The sequence below is a fragment of the Macaca nemestrina genome, chromosome 8, assembly GCF_043159975.1.
Source record: "Macaca nemestrina isolate mMacNem1 chromosome 8, mMacNem.hap1, whole genome shotgun sequence".
NCBI lineage: Eukaryota > Metazoa > Chordata > Mammalia > Primates > Cercopithecidae > Macaca > Macaca nemestrina.
In genome coordinates, this window is record NC_092132.1 from 118,654,340 (window position 1) to 118,677,979 (window position 23,640).

Sequence of the window (23,640 nt, forward strand, 5' to 3'; positions counted from 1 at the left end):
CCATAAGCAAGCCTGGGTACAAGGAGCCTAAGCCAGTACCAACACCCCAGTCCTCAGCTCATAATTATTTCACCATGGAGTTCTGGGTCCTAATCTGCCCAGCTGCCATGGATTCCACAGGAGGTAAGATGCTAGGTGGAGAGACTTGTAGTCAGGCTTTTGCCTGCTCTCTCAAGGCTGCTCTCAAGAAAGCATGTACTGACAAATATTTATTAATTTTAATGTGATAAATCTCTTCAGAAATAAGAATCCTAGATGACATTTGCAGAGAAATGGACTTACAGGCAGAAAGAATCAAGAGGAGAGATTTACTTTTACTGGGAGGGAGGAGAGGGGTGTGCATATTTCTTTTGGATTTAAACCTTTGATATGTGACTCTGAACTCAATGAGGAGAGGCCTTGAAAGCCCTGGATCTTTCATAGGAACTTCAATTCTGCTGAGCTCCTAAACAAATACAACAGCAAGGCAGCAAATGTGAAAATAAATTATATTCACAAGAGGAAAAATAACTTACTTTGGGGTTTTATTTCATGAAGCGGTTTTTTATCTAAAAGAAAGAAAGAGAAAAAGAAAGTTGCATTTAATAAATTTACATGGAGCAGATATATTTCCTGTATCACTTTATATCTACCTCTATAAATAAAACATTTTCTCCATTTTTACGAACAACAGGAATGGCATTGTCCATAGTTTTCTTTTCCATTCTATTTTTAAAAATTTTTTCTCTTTTGAAAACTAAAAAAATAATTGTAGAATGATTATCACTTCATCATATCAAAATTTATTTTGTTGTGGGTTTACTAGTATTTCTCTGTGTTGCGTTTACTAGATTCTTATCAGGATGAGAAGAGCAGTGAGCTTTCAGCCTGTCGCTCTATTATATACAGCCAGAAGCCTGCTCAGGTAAGGGATGCGGTTTCACTCTAGATGACAGAAAAATGAACCAGCGAATAAATATTTAAAGGGATCCTGCCTTGGTATGCAGTGATCACAGCCTGGATAAAAAGTCCCCAACTCTGCCTGTTTATCCATTCTTATCAGGTATGGGTATGGCACAGTGAACATGTTAGTTTTGTTTTTACAAAACTACTCTTTTTTTTTTTGGTTTCGCATCTCCATTATCTGCTAAAATCTGTTCCATCTCTCTCGATGGAAAAGTTGTCATTTTATAATAACAGTATTTAGCAGTGCACCCATCAGATAAGGTGGATTAAGAGAAAGGCATTTAGCATGGCCACAGAAGTCAGAACTCAGCTGAGGAATTTTCTCAGTGCTCCCAGTGTCCCCCATCCATTGTCTCCTGTCCTGAGACTGGGCCTCTGTGGCTTATTTTGTGTCACACCACTATCCCTCTTCTCCCCATTCCCCCTGCCCTGGTCCATCTCAGGCTCACACAACTCCTCCACAAGGCAGGAACCCAAGGTAACTACCCTTCAGAGGCTATGCCAAGATTCTAGAAGATCTGCATGGTGCTTCCTCCTTCTCATTAGTCCTTTCTTAGGGTTTAGATGAGGCATTGTCTGACTACAGGGATCCAGGCTGTTGCTAATCATTCACAGAATCCAACAATGGTAGGGGAACCCTATGCAGTCCCCTTCTCTGTTTGCCCGAAGGCGAGCTACGTGGGGTGAAACTGTCATTTTGGATTATGTTTTTAACTGAAGCAAATCTGGTACAGTACACATTTGAGAATTTAAATATTATCTGACTGACTGCACCATCACCCTTCCCAGGCAGATCAACACAGCTCTATTCTGAGTTCTCCATAGAGTCTGTCTCACCCTAACTCACTCCTGCATTTAACATGGTTTCTACGGAATGCTCTTGCATCACATGAATGCAGTGTGCTATAAATGCAGCTCTAGTGTGTTTTGCCATCTGATTTGTTGTGGAAGTAACTTTCACAAGGTGTGTGTAAATCACACTCTTGCAAATGGGCCACTATTTTTTAAAATAGAAAGGCAAAGTGAGATGGTAAAGAGTAATTTCTGGCAAATCTTTCTTTAAAAAGAAAAATCCTTATAAAAGATAATAATTTGTTGATGTTCATAAGATCATAGTCAGATTTTTTTTTACATAGTCAGGTTTCTTAAAACAGAGAACACTTGCATTTCCCTTACTGAACAGATGTGACGGTACTAATTTTCCTGAGAGCAGGTGGTCCCTACTGAAGTCCAGATGCTAATGCATTCAAGAATCAGAATAAAATGACTTTGGTGGTTTTAAGCTAACCTCAGTTTTTGCTTATTGCACGGTATCTGAAAGCATTTGGCATGGGGCACAGCGAGGCTGGCAGGCCAAGGCTGAGATGTCTGAAAGTGATACATTGCTACAACTACACAAGGAGACATGTAGAACATCTGTTTAGAACTCTGACTGAGCTTAACAGTATTTTCTTCCTTCTAAACCACAGGAACTAAGATTACGCTGGGTGGCAAAATGAAACTCCATTAAAAATACGTGAGATATGTAACTGTGCTCCAGAAAAATAAATCTAATACAGCCAGGCTACGAAAAAATGGGAGTAGTAGAGTTCTATCAGGTATAGCTCTGAAAGAATGAATGAACGAATGTGGCTGAAAAACCCAGGCCCATGGACTTGAGACAGAGAAATCAGACAACAAGAGCACACAGGGCATGAGTGTGGCACTTCCCCCTCTCACCTAGCTCTACAGCCACTTTTATTGGCATTGTGGCTTTAGTAGACCAGGATCAGAACTGGATTTAAACTTTCAGTTGTCTGCATTCTGTGTGACCTCAGTATTCTCACAGTAAAATGGGAATAAAAATTCCCATTAAAGGTTGCCACTGATGATTCAGCATAACTGGAAATCCATGCAGCATAGAGCTAGCACGTTTGGCATCAATAAATGTAACAATCGACAGCTAATGACACAATTTCAACCTGTTATGATTATCATGATCATCAGTTAAAAAAAAAATGCCTATTTGTGTTGCTGCTAAGAGGGAAGTCACAATTCAAATCAGAAATTCTAGTGGATTTTGGGGATTCCTGAATGCACGTTAAAACTTGTATCTACTTCTGGCCTCTGCTATGAGACCAACGTAAATCAAAACTTAAGTTTCCTGATATGTAAAAAATTAGGGCAGGGCCAGAATGCAGGCTCCCTTGCCTTCACCCACTGTAAATCTGCAGACCAGCAACCAAAGACATTATACAGAATAAAAATTATTCAAACGGCCACTTCTCTACAGTGGGACTTGTTATGCTAGGGTCCAGCATGTCTTGTGCATCAGCGTGTATCCTCCTATGGAAATGGCTGGAAATCGCTGGTGCCCAAGAGGGTTTTAGTCCCCTGGCATCAGCATCAAAATTGGATTCTGCTATGTTTTGTGAAATAATGGTACCTTGACAGGAATCTGCTAACATAGAGCATTTTCCCAAAAAGAAATACCTGTTTGAGATTGTTCTACAATGAGTACAAGAGAGGGCTACCCACTGACTTCACGAACTTTGCAAGAAGTACCCACTCTATGATCTTTTATTCTGTTTGCATAATTATTTTCTCACAAGGCTCAGGGCCATGGAACAACTTGGCCTTGATCAACTACATTCTCTCTGCTTTAATTTTACCTCTCTCCAAAGGCCAAGTTCAAATGACCATTAGTAAATTAATCCATTAGAGCCGTGGTTCTTGGTGGTAGTGTTGGCTTAGTGGTGTTGGCTGCATATTAGAATCACCTACGGAGCTTTTTAAACAAATACTCATAGCTGGGCCCCACTCCAAGAGATCTCGATTATTTGAGGTTTGGGTTTTTGTGATCACGATCACCTTCGGGCAACACATCTGGGATCTGCGTGGTCAATTTTAGTTAGTCTCTGCCTCCCTAAGAGGTCTTGAGGTAGCTATGGTAAATAAATGGTCCCAGAAGGGTCTCTCCTATATCTTGCAGGTGAGAGATGTTGCAATTTTGAGCCAATGGAAGCTGAGCTGTAGTTTAGGAGAAAATCATAGCAGTTTTCCCAGGGTCTAAAATATACTGATTGGTACCTTCTGAGTAAATTGGAAATTGATCATAAATTATTATAACTCAGTCTTATAATCTTTTTGTGTATTTATAAGTTAAAAATGCAAACATTTTTAAGTGTTTTAAATTGTCACATTTTATTTCACTTTTTCATTTATTTCATTTTTATACTCACTTGTTACTTAGTTGTGCATCCAAAATAATATATATATAAATGTGTGTGTACATATATATATAGATAGATAATCACAAAGTGAAGAAAGCATAATTCCAGCACCAAGGGATAACCACTGTTAAGTTATATATACAAGCCTAGGTCTTTATCCCCTATGATTTTATAGATATGAAACTATATAAAATTGCCAGTGATTTATCATTTTTACCTATACAAATGCAAAATTGTCTTTTATGTATTGTTCTGCAATCTGCTTTTGTCACTTAGTACTGTAAGGCAGCTATTGTTTTGTGTCTGCCTGTGTGTGTATGAGGGGGGAGGTATATATCTATATGATGGAGAAAGAGAACAATCTACCTTTTATTTTTGGTGATGATTCATTTCTTTTTCTCCTTTAATTTCTTGCTTCCTTTTTTATATTCCATGCTCCTGAACCATTTCCATGGTATCCATTGTTCTTAGCAGCTATTTATAACATCATCCCTACACATCCAGCCTCAACTAGAGAACAAATGTGGTCAGCTGCATGCAGCCCACCTCTCTGGGACTACAGACAGCAGGCCCTGGGGGGAGATGGCACATGTGGACAGAAGGGTTCATCTCCAACCATAGAGTGAGGGCTGCAGACGGAGGGCTGCTCCTCAAAGGCTGTAGCTGGTGATTACTTGGAATCTGCTCCCAATGGTTTTGAATACTGCATAGATATGTTCGATTCCGGGGCCTATGTCATTTTTAAGATTCAGTTAGTAGTGTTGCTTAAATGTAGACTAAACACCCAATGGGGCAGCAACTCCCTTCCCAGCAGCAATTCAAATACATCATTACAGTCAATGTTTACCATTCTTTCATTTCACTAGATTAGTCATATCCCGTATTTTTACCTCCAAAGACCACTTTAATTATTTTGTTTGTCATAAATCATATGCTTTGAAACCTTTTCCACCCCCAAACAGGTATGTGTTAACTGTTTTGTATTTGAATTTACCGTTCACATTCTTTGTAATCTTAAATGATTTAAGAGTTGATTCTGAAGTCTGTGGAATAGTCTGCCTTCTTTCTCTATTCTCTGGCTTATTTCCTTATTTGTTGCAGTAATTCTCTAGTATTAGCGTGAAAGAATCTGCCATGACTCCACATTGCCTCCGAGTCATGGTCAGCTGCTCTGCCTGCCTTTGTGGTCTTGCATGACTGGTCCCACCATGCCAGATATGAATTGGTTTCTGGAGCACCTCAGTACAAATCCATGTACTAGTCTGATATATCTATTAACTGTCTCCAAGGTCAACTCAAAGCTGTAGTCCAGGCTGTTGCTTCACCTTGGGAAGCCCTTCTCTCTTCAAGGCTCTCACAGAAAAGTTTCCTGACTCCATGGCACTGATGGATTTCTGATTATTTCCTGAAATCTCTGGTGATTACTCCATTTGCAGGGATTGCTTCCCTCTCTCGACAGTTTGTCTAACTTATAGTCACTAAAACACAATGTATTCTTTTCCAAAAAGTTGAAAGGACACAAAGATAGATGTGTACCCGCCCCCCCCCCCCGCTACACCCTTTGTTCTGCTCTCTAATCTTTGCACATACCAGAGATTTCATAAGTTCTGTGAGTACCTGTTTTTCTGCACGTACCAGAGATTTTGTTTTGCACATACCAGAGATTTTGTAAGTTCTGTGAGTATCTGTTTTTCTGCACGTACCAGAGATTTTGTAAGTTCTGAGGCAAGGTCACAAGACGTGTTTAAGTAAGATAAACTCTTGCTGCCATAAACCTGCTCTCCCGCCTCAAAGGTTGAACCGAAATATCAGAAATGGCGGGAACCAATCATAGTTAGCCAAATCGCCTTGTTCAAACACTAGCCAATCATATATCTGATTTGTATAATAACTCTATGCCCACTTTTCTTAGACTATATAACACTGCTCGGAGCTCAGTGGGGGAGCTCTCCTGCCCGTCTCGTTTCGCGAGCGAGTGAGAGTTCCAGGTTCGAACCTGTAATAAAGATCCTTGCTGCTTAGCTTTGACTCTGGACTCTGGTGGTCTTCTTCGGGGAATAAACGGTCTGGGCATAACAAGTAATAACATCACAAATGTTCATTTGATATATTTTATACTTTAAAAATCACTGTCAGTTATGGGTCTCTAACATGTAAATCATATTTAAATGCTTATGTGTATGACACTGCAACCACAGAGTCACAGCAAGAAAAAGATGGAGGGAATGAAATTAAGAGCTATTTGCTTGATTATTTGCTGACTGGTGGAAAAGAGATTGAGGTTATTGATTATCTGTGTATTGCATGTATTCATGCTTTCCCTCTCCCCCCGCCATAACTAGAAATAATTAAGAGCTGGTGTTATGCCCTCTGAATGCTATCCAAGGCTGCAGGAAATCCCAGGGCCTGGCAGATAGGCCTTGTATTAGCAGTGAAGGATAATTAGACAAACATGAGGTCTGCTTTGCATTGGCAACAACACTATGCTGGAATACGTCAGGGAGACAATGACAAGTGGGGATTCTGTTCTCCTCCGAGTGTTCAAAGTTCATGTAGGTTGTAGAACATGCAGGAAAACAACCTCCAGCTCTTATATACATCCTAAAACTATTTCAGTGATTAAAAATGCAGAAATAGTAAAAGAGATTACAATATAAACCATCTCTAGATTTGACTCTTTTTAGTTTCCTTATTGCATTTTTCTTTTCAGTTCATTTTTAAAGATCTTGGTCAGCAGTGACCCTTCAGAGACCATATTTATCCCACTCAGTACTGGGTTAGTTCAGTTCTTGCTTTCTCACTCCAACTGTACTCCCCCCAGCTTCCCAGCCTGTATAGACATCACAAGATCTATTACCCCTTTTAAAATGCAATCTGAGCATCCGCATGGAGGACAAGCACAGAGAATAGGAAATTTTTAGAGATTCTTCCTGGAGTTTTCCAATTGGTGATGTCGGTGAGAGAAATCACTGGTTTCCCCAGAGAAATCTGAGAATTAGTGGAATTCCATGGCTGAATGGCAAAAACATCCACCTAAATAACAACTTCTATGAGTTGAGATGCACATTAGTAAATGAGAAACAGTTCTATTGAGATCTTCTAACTATGCATTGTTCAAGATCCCATCATGTTAATTAGATGAAGTCAGAAGGGTACCAAAACAGATGGCTCAAGGATGTCACTTCTGATGACAATGACCTTCCTGAATTGCCCTTAGTCAAAGCACATAATTAGTGTGCATTCAGGAGATGTAGTCTTCCCCCTTTTTTCTTTCAAACTGGGGGCCTGGACAAATAAGTATCCTTAATGACCGTGCTTACAGGTGGCATTTACATATTTTTGAGCTCAATCATTGAAACATCTAGATTGATACCAACTTCATTGTGATGTCTATCCCTTCCTACTGATTCCATGTGTGTTAGTTTTGTTGATGAATATGCAGAGTAAAATATGCTCTTGGGCCACTGCAAACACTTTTAAGCCCATATCTATAAGACTTTCTTATCGGTAATTAGCCTTTGTGATAAAATGCAGTGCTTCCAACTCTGCTCCAAGGGAAGATGCATAATAAAGTCCTTTTTCTAACCTGTGAATTCTTTTGCTTTGATTCCCTACCTTCCAGTCACAATAGAAATATATACTATATATATTCAAAATGGAACAAAAAGTCCAGATTCTATAATTCAAGCTTAAGATAATCATGTATTGGTTAATGTCATGATAATCACTGACTTTGAGGCAAGAGTGATATTCAAATATTGAAAAATCATTTAAAAATATCTTATCAAAATGAAATTAATATATTGAAGAGATATCCACTTTCCCATGTCTATTGCCACGTGATTTACAATAGCAAAGATATGAAAACAACCTAAATTCCTGTTGACAAATGAATGCATAAAGAAAATGTAGTATATACAAACAATGAAGTATTATTCGCCCTTAAAAGAGAAGGACATCCTGCCACTTTCAATAACATAGATGAACTTGGAGAATATACTAAGTAAAGCAAGCCAGATGCAGAAAGATAAATCTGTTTGATCTCACTTATATGAGAAATTTAAAAATACCAAATTCATAGAGACAGAGTAGAATGGTGGTTGCCAAGGGCTAAGGCTGGGATGGAGGATGTGGAGAGATAATGGTCAAGGGGTATAAAGTTTAATTAGGCAAGATAAAGAAGTCCTAGAAATCTAATGTGAAATAATGTGACTACTGTTAAGAATATTGTACTGTATACTTGAAATCTGCTAAAAGGGCAAGACTTAAATGTTCTCATCACACATGCACTGAAAAAAAAAAAAGGAGCTATGTGAGGTGATGGATATGCTAATTAGCTTGATGTGGCAACTATTGCACAAGTGCACATATATCAAATCATCAAGCTGTGCAACTTAAATATATACAATTTTTAACTGTCAAGTATACCTCAATAAAGTTGTAAAAAAGGAATCCTATTTGTAAGTGCCAGCCTTGCCATAGGGTCACAGTGGCTTCCTGCTGTGTCAAGGGTTGTTCCTTAAATTGCTCAGGAGGGAGGTAGGGAGGTTTGGGGAGGGAAGATGGTGGGGGTTGAGATTTGGGAGGTGTTTGTTATGATGACTAAGAAAATACTTAACTGACATGAGGCTATCAGTCCTGACTCATTAGAAAATGCTTAAAGGGAAATTGTAAATTGAGGACCCTTGACTTACAAATTGTTTTTCAGCTTCATTAGTTCTCATGCTAGGCCAAACATTTATCTAACTTTACAGACCAAATTACCTGTACATAGGGTCTACATCGGTCTTGTTTACCTATTTCCAGTACCTAGAACAATAAATAGAATATAGTAGGTACTCAATAAATATCTGTCAAATGAATCAGTGCTGCTAAGTCTTATACAGTGTACATAATTTCAATCACAAATTTACAAAGTCAAGGTTCATCAATTTCCTATGTTCTACATGAATTCATAGGATGTTGTGGCTTCTTGATGAAGAGTTTGGAGTACAATGCTAAAGAGGTTGAATTTGATAAGTCAGTCCCTAAGTGAGGCCAGCAGCTTGTTTTGTTGGGTTAGGGCAATTTGTTTTTGTTTCATATCTAAAAGATGCCCAAGTCAGTTTATGTAACCATCACTCAAATGGCTGATTTTAGGTGTGAATGAGAATAAACTTCTCAAAACTCATTAAAAAACACATAATCTGAAGTCGCTGACATGTCAGTGGTGTTATTTTCATACTATATAATGTATTATATATGTGTATATATGTTTAATATGTGTGTGCATATATATCTGGAAGTTGGTAAATATATAGCTGCAATGTATGTTCATATTTTACATGTATATATGTATATCTATTTTAATGTGCTTATGTTGTGTGTGTATGTGTGTATATATATATGTATAGGTGTGTGTATCTCATTTTTAAGCTAAAATGAAACTTAGCGATCTTCTTGCTCAATTTCCTCATTTTACAGTTACAGGTGCAAGATTGTGAGATTTGCCAAGGTAACGCACTAGTTAATGGAAGATCTGAACTGGGACCTAGGACTCCTGACTCTTTGTTTAGAGCTCTTTTTACTACCCTATGATATCTTTCTAAATGATCATGGCGATTTTCCATTCCACCGAACACTAACACTGTCCTGTACTAAACACACATAGGAAGGCCAGGTCTTTTCTTATTCACAGTACTGACACTCTAGCGAATGAGGAAGGGCAGGGTTAATGGAATTAATGATAATATCTATTGATGATGTTAGTATCATCTTTATTTTATTTATCACCTTTCGTAATGATTTTGAAGAGATGTGTATTTAATTTGTAATTTAAAGAGAATAGGTGAAATCAAAACAAAGAGGTTTCCTTTATCTCTATTAATTTGCTTTGTTCAGCACACCCCAGAGGCCACTGAGTTTTTCACAACAGTAGATCACTCAGTTTTAAATCACTTCCCTGATTGGGTTCTTGCCACTTCTTTTATAGCTAAACCACTCTATGATTTCAGACATTAAATCTTTCTCTAGTCCAGACTAATATTTCTTACCCAGGGTTTTGTGCTGTTGAATCCTGATTAATGACACTGCAAATGTAAAATTTGTAATTTACAGAACTAATAAAATAAGGATAGTTTTGTTTATATGACAGAAAGCCTAAACTTTGGAAACATCCTGACTAGAAGGGACCTTGGATATCCATCATTACTGACAGCAAAAAATATTTTAAATATTGAAAATAAATATGGGAATATTGGTAATTTTGGAATCTGGGAATGTGGAATAAGAGAAGTACCAGGCATGCATCATTGTTCTAGAACTGGTTCACAACAGAACGGTAATCCTGGTATCTATAAATTGCTATACAGTCTAGTACAGTCTAGTAATGCTACATTGTTGGGTTTGGTTTCTCCCCACTCTACTGAGAAATAATTTTTGAATTTGTGTTGACAAATTAGGATTTGCTTTATAAAAAATATTTTCTACCACCTGTAATCCCAGCACTTTGGGAGGCCAAGGTAGGTGGATCACGTGAGGTCAGGAGTTTGAGAAAAGCTTGGCCAACATGGCGAAACCCCATCTCTACTAAAAATACAAACATTAGCTGGGCATGGTGGCACACGCCTGTAATCCCAGTTACTCGGGAGGCTGAGACAGGATAATTGCTTGAACCCAGGAGGCAGAGGTTGCAGTGAGCCGCGATTGTGCCACTGCACTCCAGCCTGGGCGACAGAATAAGACTCCATCTCAAATAAATAAATACATAAATAAATAAATAAAATAAAAAATATTTTCTGCCCAGCTTGTCAGAATACATGTACTTCTTATGAATGAAAGATGCTTGTATATCCTACTCACTACGGTGAGGACTGATTTTCTCACCTGTGGTTCAAGTGTTCTTCCTTCGCTCTCCTGAGCCTTTCTCGTGAGAATTTATTTTATTTTATTTTATTTTTAAGAGACAGAGTCTTGCTATGTTGCCCAGGCTGAAGTGCAGTGGCTATTTACAAACACAGTCATGGTGCTCTATAGCCTTGAACTTGATCCTCCTGCCTCAGCCTCCAGAATAGCTGGGACTATATAGGTGTGAACAACCGTGTATGACTTTGAGTTGTTTTTAACTGTTGGTTAGAATCATAAAATTTTAGAACTTGTTGGGACCTTATAGATCCCCTGGTCTGTCACCTTCTCAGGACCAAATCCTACCAGCTGAGCAGAGGAAGGATAGAAAATGGAGGGTAGTTCATTCAGCTACTTATCAGAAGTTCTAGGAAAGGATATTGATTCTTTTGTCTGACAGAAAGTTTAAGAGTCTTTGTGAACTGTTAGGGTTCCTCCAAACTCTTTTTGACAACTGACAGTATTTCTCAAATTACTGCTCAAAACTAGTTTGTATAAAGAATGTAATGAATGCATAAATAATGTCTTCTACAGGTTTTAATGACAAGTACATTTTATTTTATTAGACATTATCTTAACCAGATATATTAGGAAAAGTTTTAATGAAATATAGAAAGTATTGCACTGTTGATACTCTTGCAGAACATGGAAAACTTTTTTTTTTTTTCTGCTGCAAGAATTCTTTTATTAGAAAACACATATGTGTTGGGCATGGGGGTTTACACCTGTAATCCTAGCACTTTGGGACCCTGAGGTGGGAGGATCACTTGAACCCAGAAGTTTGAGGCTGCAGTAAGCTATGATTGTGCCACTGAACTCCAGTTTGGGCAACAGAGTGAGATCTTGTCTCAAACAAAACACCACACACACACACACACACACACACACACGTACACACACACTATCATTATTGCTATTTTGTATAATAGAATGCTTACTATGGAGGGAAAATGCTTTACTCCAATTAGTTTATCTTCTCACAAAGAACCCTTTGTAATAGATACTGTTCTAATTTTGTTTTATAGATAAGCAAATTTAAACTTAGAGAAATTAAGACACTTGTTCAAGGTGCTCCTGCCCATAGTACTGTAATCTGAATTCAAACTCAAACTATCTCGAACTGCAGAGCCCTGAGGCTTCAACCTATCCTTCATTTAAGGGATGAATATTCACACCCAACAGGCTCAATTCATTCCTTTCTTCCAATTGTAGGTTCCTGTCTGTCCATTTGGAGTGGAGAACAGCTGGTTTCAACTCAGTCACAAAGGAGTTTTGAAGGCTATTTAGCCTGTGTTCTTAATGCCAGATAAATCCAGGCCCAACATGGGCCAGTCTCACTGAAGCTCAACCTCTGTATCTTCCAACAGTCCCCAGTTCAGTGTTTCTCGGGAATATCATCTATAAAATTGTCTTTGTTATGGATTTGCACTCTCACCGACGATCTGGTTCTAAGATTATAATTTAAGAAATGTTTCTAAGCTTTCTAATGGTTTGTCTCCAGTTTACATCATCACAGGGACTCATTCTTGTGTGTTTGTTTAGTTTTCTTGGGTTTGTGTTAGGTTTTACTTTGTTTTGCTTTCATTTTTTTCCCTCGCTCTCTAAGTAATATGATCTGGAGGTACATGCATCCTGCTCTCCAGCTGCCCAAATTCAGTTTTAGCACCCTTATTTACAGTGGAGGTGTTTTATTTTGATTTGTCTCATAAAATGAACAAAGTTAACAAGATGTGCTTAGAGAAACCAACTTCCAGAGACTATGTTTCTGAAGTGCTACATAGGACTTCCTGTCTAATTTTGCCAAAAGAATGCAAGCATAGTGGAAAAATACATATTGAAATATGTTGTGGGAAAAAGTGGGTAGCAATGGGAAAATGTAGGTAGAAGGAGAGTTAAAGAGAGACAAGCAGAATAACTTCCTTCATTTCTATTAGCTGAGAAAGCAGTTCTTACCTAGGCTCTTCTGTCCTGGCTCTGTACCTGTGGCACAGATCCCTGAGGAAATAGAAGATGGTGGCAACAGAAAAAGTTTCCTGGATGACAAAAGGCATCTTAAGTGTTTCAAACCTGGTTGGTAAGAAAGGTCACAGATTTTTAATAGCTTATGAAATACGCATCCATCATAAACCAATGGATGAATGCCAGTCTTCATTGAGAAGGGAGATCATGTTCAAAAAAAACCAATAAATGTCTTTTTCTTTTCATTAACAAGGCATAAAAATAGAAAAGTCAATAGTGGGTGGGTAACAAAGGGAGAAGTGTTATGGTAATTTGTTGCGTGCATTTTATTCTTGATCTTGTTTATGTCCAATCCACTCAGGATATGGCACTTGAGTGCAAGTGCCCATCAAGAGGCACAGAAATGACAGTTTTAGCTTTGTAAAAAAATTGTTTTTAAAGCCTTCACCAAGACACATGAATATTACACTATCTCTGCTTTATTTTCTTTTTAATTAAGCACAATGGAAACTTCAGTCTGAGCCACTCCACTCTGTCTTGTTAAAGCTTGTTCCTCACTGGTCTTCATACTGGCCCCCATAATGGAAAAGTGTTTATTGGGGCATGGGGGAGAGATTGTTGCTAAGCTGCTAATGACACCATATGTGCCCAAATCTACATTCTAATGACTCCTGTGGGTCTGCAATATTATGTCCACATTTGCTATGCAGTATATATGAAGGCAAATTCTGAATTAATCAATTGTTATGCAGAAAGCCAAGCTATTGAGTATCTCTAGGAAAAAGTCTTTATGTGAAAAGGAGCACCTACTATGTCCTATAAATTAAAAGTACTTGGGAGAATTAGCAAGCAGTAGGATGCTTTGTGGCCAAATAAAAATATACTGTGCTGGTATGTTATCTTGCTAATGCCATTTTCATTTCTTGAATTTAGAGAGTTTATGCCATAATTAAGCAATTGTGCTGTGTGGCTGGTTCAGCTGGTTCTGAAATACGAACTTGTCTAACAAAAAGTCTAGATTGAGTCAAGTATGATTTCTGACTCTGACCAAAGAAAGGAATTGATAGGTTTTGTTTTGGTAAAGGGACACTCATCGGTTATAATCCTATAAACAAAAGAGGTATTCCATAAAACCGCTAGTATAGAAATAAGTTGTTTCAGATGCGAAGAGCTATCTCCAGGATGAAATTTCTCTGATTCAGTGCCCTAGGAAATACAGGGAAGGAACTCAGGTAATTACTGTAATGGATAACAATGAGGTTTAGAATTGTCCAAGAGAAAATGCTTAACAAAGCAAACATGTCTTTCCTGTGATTACAGGTTCACCTTTTCAGGTGCTTCCTCTAGGTCATTTAAGTAGATCATTCAACAGACAATGTGGTTAGATTATTAGATGTAGCTCTGGGATGTTTATTTGAACCTGCTATTGTGTAGATGTCTTTATCCTTGATGGGGTTTCCTAACCATCAACTCAAACTTTTCTTATCACTGCAGCCATGAGAAGTGAAAACAAACCACTATTTTACTGATATTTCAGTTTTTGAACTGTCAATGTTGAACTGACCTATGTTATACCTTGACAAGAGGAACGGCTTAGCTATCAGGTAGCTAAGCCTTGGAGACTTCCTCTGTCTTTCAGGCCTGTGTGGCATTTCTCTAGCTTTAGTCTCACTACACATCTAGGTGCTAATCCCTTCTGAAGCATACCCATTTAATCTTCTCAAGCCAATGCCCTTAGTTTTATATCTCCTGGGGTGAAGAGAGAGGGAGCTGGCTTCTCCTATTCCTCAGGATCAAACTAAACACCCTGCTATTTTCACCTTTCTCTTCCTGTCAATGAGGCATGCACAGCTTATTTCTCTCTGGCTGTGATCTGAGAGCACAGAAGCAGCTATGTACAGTAAGGAGAAAGACCAATGGTCAGGAAACCACCTGATTCTGGTGTTCAAGCTCAGAAAACATGGAACTACAAGTTCTTGTTTCTTGACAGTCATACCACATCATTACCTTTTTCCTCTAGAAAAGCAATACTCTAGTATAAAGGCACTGCATGTTTATGCTTGTAGTTTAGCTTTGTGGATTCACTGTTATTGCCAAAAAATTCCTACTCTGCCTCTTACCAGTCTTGGGGCATTTACTTAGTTTTTGATTTTTAAGCGATAGGGCCTCCCTTTGTCTCCCAGGATGGAGTGCAGTAGAGGAATCATAGCTCACTGCAGCCTCGATCTCCTGGGCTCAAGTGATCCTTCTGCCTCAGCCTCCCGAATAGCTAGGACTACAGGTATGTACCACCACACTTGGCTCGTTTTTCATTTTTCTTTTGTAGAGACCGGGGTCTTGCTATGTTACCCAGGATAGTCTTGAACTCCTAGCCTCAAGTGATCCTCCCTCCTAGGTCCCCCAAATGCTAGGATAACAGGCATAAGCCACTGTGCCAGCCGTATTTATTTTATTGTTGAGAGCATCTAGGTATGGCCATCTGGGACAGTGTAACATTAAGGTTCTGTGTTCTAGTCGCAACTGACTAAGTAACAATAATACCCAAATATTAAAGTGATCATTCAGAGCTGGCAGCTTCATCTCTAGGAGAAATGCAACCCTCAGAGACAACAAAGAAAAACCAGGTGTTTTGTTGAAGGCTAAATAAAATCAAAGACATGTAGGTCATCTAAGAGCCAAGAAATGCCATTGTGAATCCTCCACGAGAAGGTGGAAATTGAGGAATTGCTCTAGGGTCATGTTGAGTGTCAAGGAAGAAAATCAGGATGAAGAAAATTCCCAAATTGTAATATGACCTAGATTCTTCAATAAAGCTACTGCTCCATAAAGCTGTTGCCAAACACTATTTTAATCAAAGCCAGCCTTCATTGGAGCTCTATCCTCAGAGTACAGCTATTTTCACAAAGAGCACTCCAACAGAGTACCAGTGAGAACCTCAGAGTGATGTTGGCATCATTTAATTGGATTACTGTTCATTGCTTCCTGAAGAGATAGTGAAGTGTTATTTTTATTTATTTATTCTTTGAGACAGGATCTCACTGTGTTGCCTCAGCTGGGCTGCAGTAGCACGATCATGGCTCACTGCAGCTTCATCCTCACACCTTAGCTTCCAGAGCAGCTGGGACTGCAGGCATAAGCCACCATGTCTGGCTTATATTTTTTTAATTTTTACTTTTTGTAGAGACAGGGTCTCGCTATGTTGCCCAGGCTGATCTTGAATTCTTGGACTCAAGTGGTCCTCCTGCCCTGGCCTCCCAAAATGTTGGGATTACAGGTGTGAGCTACCATGTCTGGTGTTATTCATTTTTGTTATATAGGTAGCCACTTTCTATTTAAAAGGACAGAATACATCCTGGTGTTGTGCTCTTATGAACATACCCGTTTCCCACTGATATGAAAATATATCTCAATTACATCAATAATCTCATAGACTTCACCCTTTCTCCTTCAAAAATCTTCATCACTATAGCCATCAAAAGCCTCTGATCATATTTGACAAATACACTAATATGCATACAATGAAGGCTAGAAAAAACATGCTGAAGTGAAAAAGGAAATGGAAGAAATTAATAGATTACATAGAAAGAAAAGGCTTATGTAGATCTTTTTACACATCCCAAGCCTATCTTCCTAGCTATGTTATTCCCACTATAGAAAAGGATTGAGCTGTTTTAATTCCATAAAAGTACGTATGCATCCATGATGCATTTAATTTTATGTGCCAACTTGACTGGGCCATGGGTTGCCCAGATATCAAGTCATATATTATTCTAGATGGTTCTGTGAGGGTGTTTTTGGATGAGATTAACATTTAGATTCACAGACTGAAAAAAAGCAGATGGCCCTCCATAATGTGGGTGGGCCTCATCCAATCAGTTGAAGACCTAAATAGAACAAAAGACTGACCCTCCCATGAGTAAGAGAGAATGCTCCTTCCTGACAGCCTTCCAACTAAAACACTGGCTCTTCCAGCCTGACAGCCTTCTAACTGGGCCATCAGATGTTCCTGGTTCCACAGCAGCCTACCAACTTTTGGGCCTGAACTGGGACATGGGCTTTGCAGATTTTGGACTTGCCAGGCTTCAGAATCACATGAACCAATTTTCATAATAAATATATTTAAATATCTCTGCATTGCACTCTTTCTCTATGTGTGTGCATATCCTATTGGTTCTGTTTCTCTGGAGAACCCTGTCTAATATTGCATCTCAGATTTCAGAGTTAGGATCGAGGCTTGCCAGTACACTCTCAGTGCTGATAAGTCCTTTCAGCCTTAAACAGAACTCTTATTCAGTTGATAAATGACAAGCTATTACAATGCAAATGCAAAAAAAAAATAATATTTGTGTGTTGGATAACAATTCTTTCTTCTATTAAGAGCTAACCATTATCTGTCTCCAATCAGTAATTCTCAGATTAAGTTTTAGTCAATTAAGATTGAAGCCTGATATCCACTGATTTTCCCCAAGTGCAAGTACAACCTGTGGTTGTTAGTGAAGGTTATTATTATGAATATAAAAATTTCAACCAGTAGCCAAATAGTTATATTGTCATGGTTCTTTGGAAGACATGAAATTCACCGCCCAACTGTACTAATTTATAATCATGGCCATCCCATGGCTCAGTCCGGTTGATACATAAAATTGATCAGGTGTATATGTGCTTGTAAAATTCAAAAAGCTTAGTTCTTTCCTTGAAGTCACTCATCGTCATAGTTCAGGTAGTTGCTTTAAGCAGTTTATTGGCTTACTAAATGAACTCTTCCTATGGACATTGGCCATGTGTAGTTTTAGTGACACATGAGTGGTTTTCTAAGTGTTCTCCTTGTTCTCCTGTAGTGGAAATAAAAACAGTCACACCTCAAATGTGTGTATTAGAAAAACCTGGTGGTATTCAAGAGAGGTGAGAAGCACATTTCTTTAAATATCCTTCTATTGAGCTTGTGTTCAGATTCCTTACATTTAGGAAGGGGGAAGGCTTTTTGAAGGCAGCAAATAGTTGGTATGCATTTATTGGAGAGCATACCCAAACTACAACTGGTGGGTAGGTGGTCTTCCATTACAGCCCCCTGCATTGTATCTGATGCATGCAGGGTAATCAGTGCTTGTACTAGCAAATAGAGGCTATCAGGAAGTGCTCAATGTACTAATCATTTTAACTGATGTATGAACCATACAGAATTAGTCTGAAAATACAACAGGTAGCAGGTGCCTGCCTTCAAGGGTATTCAGTCACACTAAGGCAGAAAAATAAAACCAACTTAGATATTTCCTCCATACTGTCATTTTCCCAAAGAAAATGTGATGCATCTCTCTGAGAAGATCACAAACTAGTAAGCTATGGTGTATATGTATATATATTTTGCTAGATACTTTCCAAAGAAATTTCCAAGAAGGCGACCAGCTCTAGAGAAATAAGTGCTGAGTCTTGTGTTTTTAAAATACCCCAGCAAAATCAATACACCTTGGTTCATCTGAGTGGGTGAGTGGAGAATAGATCCATATCAAATGTGTACCTACTCTGTGCCATACAACATTCAAATATGTTATTTCATCATTTAGCCTTGACAATACTAAAAAGTGGGTATCATATTTGGTAATTATAGTCAGAGAAGTTAAGAGATTAAGCAACTTGCCCAAAGAACACAAAGTAAGTAAGGAAGAGCATCAAATGAAAACCTATTTCTCTTGAACTCTAGTTGACCCTCCCACGTCTTCTAACCCAGGCAGACAGTCCCTTGGTGACGGTAATAATGTAATCTCAGGAATAAAGCAAAGACTTGGGAATTTTGAAACAAATGTTCTACTTGCTACTCTGCCAGACCACTGTGATACAAAGCCACCCACTTCCTCAGGTATCACTCTCCTTTCCCCGTAATTTTTTTTTTTTTTTTTTTTTTGAGATGGAGTCTCACTCTGTTGCCCAGGCTGGAGTGCAGTGGTGCAATCTCGGCTTGCTGCAAGCTCTGCCTCCCAGGTTCATGCCATTCTCCTGCCTCAGCCTCCCGAGTAGCTGGGACAACAGGTGCCCACCACCAAGCCCAGCTAATTTTTTATAGTTTTATTAGAGACAGGGTTTCACCACCAGGATGGTCTCGATCTCCTGACCTTGTGATCCTCCCGCCTCGGCCTCCCAAAGTGCTGGGATTACAGGCGTGAGCCACCGCGCCCAGTCTATTTTTAAGATAACAGTCACAACACATGTTCCTTGCCACAGAATCCATGGTCTCTAAAGATGATTAAATGCTTTACTGTGCTTGCAAAATTCCTGGGGGGAAATATAACCACAGTGATCAGTATCAGAATTTCACCAAAATTAAAAATGGAAGCTTCTAAAAGTCTAAAATATTTTAACTTTTTTTCTACTCTTAAAATGTTATCAATTTAATACATATACACATAAACAGAATGCACAGTGATACAATATATGCTTTTATACCATCTCTATTAAAAATGCATTTGTCTGCTTTTCTGCACTTTTTACCTAATTTATTTTTGCCGTTAGCAACTTGGCTTTCTGCTAACTTATTTAACCACATTAATGGCTGTAGCTTACTTTCTTGAGATGCATAAATAGTATTATGAACAAACACTGAAGATGTTAAACTGAAGGTGTTACCTAGGATGCAGAGACCATCTGTGCAGTTTTCAGATTCCTGGCTTAGACCTTCACAGAATTTGCCCCCATTTCTCGGGGGTGGTGCTGTGCACTCCCGGATCCGCAAATGTTCACACTCTGGGCTGCAGACGGACCATTCGCTCCACACTTCCCAGCTCCCATCCACTTCAAAGGCAAACAAAAGAAACCATTGTTAGAATGAATCAAGTAGCTGTCAGGAGACTCACCCCAGGACTGCTGTTGTTCTAGAGCTAGATTTTAAGGAAATAACCACCAAACAGAAACAAAAGAACATATTCACTTATCATCTCTCCATGGTTTCTTTCCTGAAGAGATAAGCTCACAAAAGCAGTGGTATAATACTCTTGCTATTTCAGGATGAGACCAATTACCAAATTGAGGCAAGCATTCATATTTCCAGCACCATTGGGTTGGCTAAAAATTTGTCATGACCCATTCTTTCCTAGTCTTTCACGCCCAAGTGCATCTTAGGTGGACAGATAAACTGTGTGCAGTAACCACTGATAATCAGCCACTTTCTTAGGGGTTGACAGTTTAGAACAGAGTAGAATGAACTATCTTTAAGCCCTAGAAGCCCCTAAACAATATAAAGTGAAACCCAAATATATTGATAGTATTAAACTAAAACAGGTCAGTCAAACCCCAAGACACCAGGACTTATATAAATAGAATTTCTTGGGTCATGGACTGCTTGCTGCTGTATGTAGAAATTAACAAACTGAATTTAATTCCACTAAAAAGCAACCCTAGAGATCATGGCAGATGTCTGAGGCAATTGCCCTTTACCTCCTAGGAATAGTTCAACCATGCTTATGTGGGTTATTTAAGATACTGCCATTTTAAATCTAAAGCAATTAGTCAAGAATAGGGTAATATAAAAAAAATACTGAACTTGAAGCAAAATGTCTGAGCCCTTGTCTTGGATCTGCCAACTTATCCGCTGAGCAACCCTGGGCGAGTTACTTAGCCTCATTTTACCATGTCTGCCAACTGGGGATAGTAAAACTCACAACACAGGAGTAAATGACATTATGTGTGTAAAAGCATCCTGCACAGTACCTGGCACATAGTAAGCACTCAATAAATGCTTATTGAACATAAGTCCAAAATGAAACTCCAAGAATATGCTTCTGGGAAGAGCCCTACCTTAACTTCGATTGCAAATAAATTTGCAATTTTATTATAAAGACATGAGGCTCTAGTTCAGTGTCCTTGGAGTTAATGTTCTGTAGTGCATGTGAGACCCAGGGTCAATTTATTTCTCAGTGGGAGGATACGCATTTCCTAAAGAAAGTCATTCTTCCATCTCATCTATTTCTTGTTGTATAAATTGGGTTACAGCCAGTAAGAGACAAAGGAATTTATGAAAGCTATACTTGGTAAATGAAGTATCTCTTTTTACAGAAAGAAAGGCAAGCATAGACCAAATGTAAAATATGGACTGCTGTGACAGTGTACAGTCGCTATCAATTGTCTTATAAATAAATACAAAGCTAGAACTGATAAAGTTATTTGATTGATAACTAATGATAAAGAGTCAAACATTTGGTACCGTTCTTTTGTGCTTTAAGACAATTTATCTAATCCCTGCTAACTATTATACAAATACAGGCCACAAGATGGGAGAACCCAAGGAGAGAAGGGGATGGCTTAGCCCAACCAAACACTGGTAGTATAACCAGACTTCATAGCAATTGGCTTATTGATGACGAATGTTCGGTGTCATCTGAGTATTAAAAAATATGCCCCAAAACATCGCACCGTGGCATTTTACCCACGTTGCTGCCATGACAATGAGCTCTACATTAGCACCTTGGATAAAGGTTCTATTCTAAGAACTTGGGAGAGGGTGACTTTGGAAAAGAAAGTAACATTGATTGCTTCACACCAGCTTAATAGTGTTGGTGGACCAGAAGGGAAAAGGGAATCTGCATATATCTCACCAGGACAAAGAGAAGTGCAGGTTATTTTCTGCACTGACATTCCCTCACAAAAGGCCCCACCATTGAGAGGAGCTGGGTTGGTGCAGGTCCGGGAACGTTTCTGCCATCCTCTACCACAGCGAACATTGCAGGCTGACCACTCTGTCCAGGAAGACCAGCCTCCATTCACTGAGAGAGAAAAATGGGGAGGGGAGAAAAAAAGGAGAGAGGTTTTTACTGATTGCCTACTATGTGCAAGCCACTGTGCCAGGTGCTGTGAGTCAGGCATCCGGGGACCGAGAGACTGTGCAGCCCCCACTGGCTGCTCCATCATGAGACAACAGTGGGGTCACCTCATCCAGTCCTCAGCCTATTCATCTGAAATAGGAGGGACACAGAATTTGCCTTGCAAGGAAATTATAAGAAATAGAAAGAACTCATCAATAAATCTCTAAAGCACTTGAAAATCCGGAGTATAAGAAGAAAATATCAGCATTTGAATTTCTGACTTTAAGCGCTTCAAAAATAAATCCCAGGGCTCTTCTATTGTGGAAGGGAATGCCTTTACTTATATAGCTGGGAACTTCTTTTATATAATACCTGAGATATTCAGCAAATAGTATTGTTTGTTTTTGGAGAATTTCACATACCAAGGGAGAGACTACCTGACAGCAGGTCTAGGAAAAACTGGGGTGAGTATTGGGTTTGAGAGGCGTGGGAAGCAGAAGTTGCCCATCTCAATTCTTTTCAAATATAAACATAATGGAATAAAATAAACAGCTTTTTATTATTTTTAAAAGAGAGATTGGAAATGTCACTGACTATCACACGGAAGTGCAATATTGGAAGGAACAGCAAACACATTAATAGAAATAGTGATGTTTTTCGCCTGCCAGGTGGGGGAGGCAGGATAGAGCGCTGCAGTGAACGAACCCCAAGGTCTTTGCAGCTCTCGACATTAAAAGTTTTAATAAAACATACATCCCTCTGCCTCTCTGCTTTCTGCCCTCCCTATCCATTCCTGGCCTTTGGGCTGGTCTTACCATAAACCACCACAGTGGCTGACAGGCTTCTCCTCTTAGCCACGATGTTGGCTGCCATGCAGGTATAATTTCCTGAGTCCGAGAGCCGTGCCTGCCTGATGATCAGGTTATGGTCAGCCCTTGTGTCAATGTTCTCATCTTGTTCAGAGTCAATGGGCTCCTCATTTTTCAGCCATTCCACCTACAGGAAGAAAGGAATGTTTACAAGTCACTAAAAAAATCAGAACTCTTTTCTGGAAGAGAAAGGTGAGCAGATTCGGGTATGGGAGAGAGATGTATCTAAAATATGGAGCAACAGCAATGATTGGTTTCTTTATTCCATATCCTGTCCCTTTTATTTGGTAAATTTGGTTATATTCAGGAAATGGATACTCAAGCTAATAAGCTGGGAGCAGGAAAAGAACACAAATATCCTACATTGACTTTGACCCATTTTCTAAAAATGCACTGGAAGAGAGAAAAGAGGTGACTGCAATTAGGCCATTTCATTTCATTACAACGTTCATGATGATGATGATATTTCAATAACTGGTCCAAAGTGGAGCTCGGAAAATCAACATATAAATGTAAAACTTGTATTTTGTGTTGAGAGGATATTATTAGACAAGGTTTTAAGTCAAGATGCCTGAATTTAAACAAGTTTTGATAAAGGTTTGAGATTGCACTAAGGTTAAAGTAATATAGTTTTGAGCAATCACAAGCAGATTTAAATTTAAAGCTCAGTGTTCTGTAGATTTTGAGATAAGTTTCTTTGGTGATCATTTATGTTACTCCTTCAGTGATCGAAGAGACATTTAGCACTTGGGTTAGGTAGCTGACACAGTTGAGGCCCAGCCCCTCTTCTGGAGAAGCTCACCTTCCCCATCCTCTGAACACAGACTACTCCCATTTCTGATGTGTTATCTCCTAGAGGCCGAAGAACCTATTTTCTTCTTCCCAGTTTTATCTTGGTCCTATCCTCGGTCTAAACTTCTCTTTCCTTGAACACAAAAGGAAGACACAGATGGAAGCCTTCTGCTCCTGGGATCCTCAATTTAC

At 39.0% G+C, this 23,640-nt stretch overlaps 1 protein-coding gene and 1 long non-coding RNA gene across 9 annotated transcripts in view; one reads left to right on the forward strand and one right to left on the reverse strand.

Annotated features, from left to right (window-relative positions):
• LOC139355872 (uncharacterized) overlaps positions 1-15,248 on the forward strand; it is a 404,625-nt gene extending 389,377 nt beyond the window's left edge. Inside the window, exon 3 of the long non-coding RNA XR_011607111.1 lies at positions 15,162-15,248. This is a non-coding gene — a long non-coding RNA (uncharacterized lncRNA). The remainder of the gene's footprint in view (positions 1-15,161) is intronic.
• LOC105476601 (unc-5 netrin receptor D) overlaps positions 1-23,640 on the reverse strand; it is a 571,609-nt gene that overhangs the window by 94,432 nt on the left and 453,537 nt on the right. For 4 of the 8 annotated variants that reach the window (XM_011732691.3, XM_071068401.1, XM_071068402.1 and 1 more), the window contains exons 5-8: positions 22,603-22,783; positions 21,581-21,748; positions 19,617-19,781; positions 516-548 (exon numbers count right to left, since the gene is read on the reverse strand). In XM_011732691.3, the coding sequence (XP_011730993.1) occupies positions 516-548; positions 19,617-19,781; positions 21,581-21,748; positions 22,603-22,783 (547 nt within the window). The remainder of the gene's footprint in view (positions 1-515; positions 549-19,616; positions 19,782-21,580; positions 21,749-22,602; positions 22,784-23,640) is intronic. The other 4 variants (XM_011732689.3, XM_071068399.1, XM_071068398.1 and 1 more) reach the window with 3 other exon arrangements.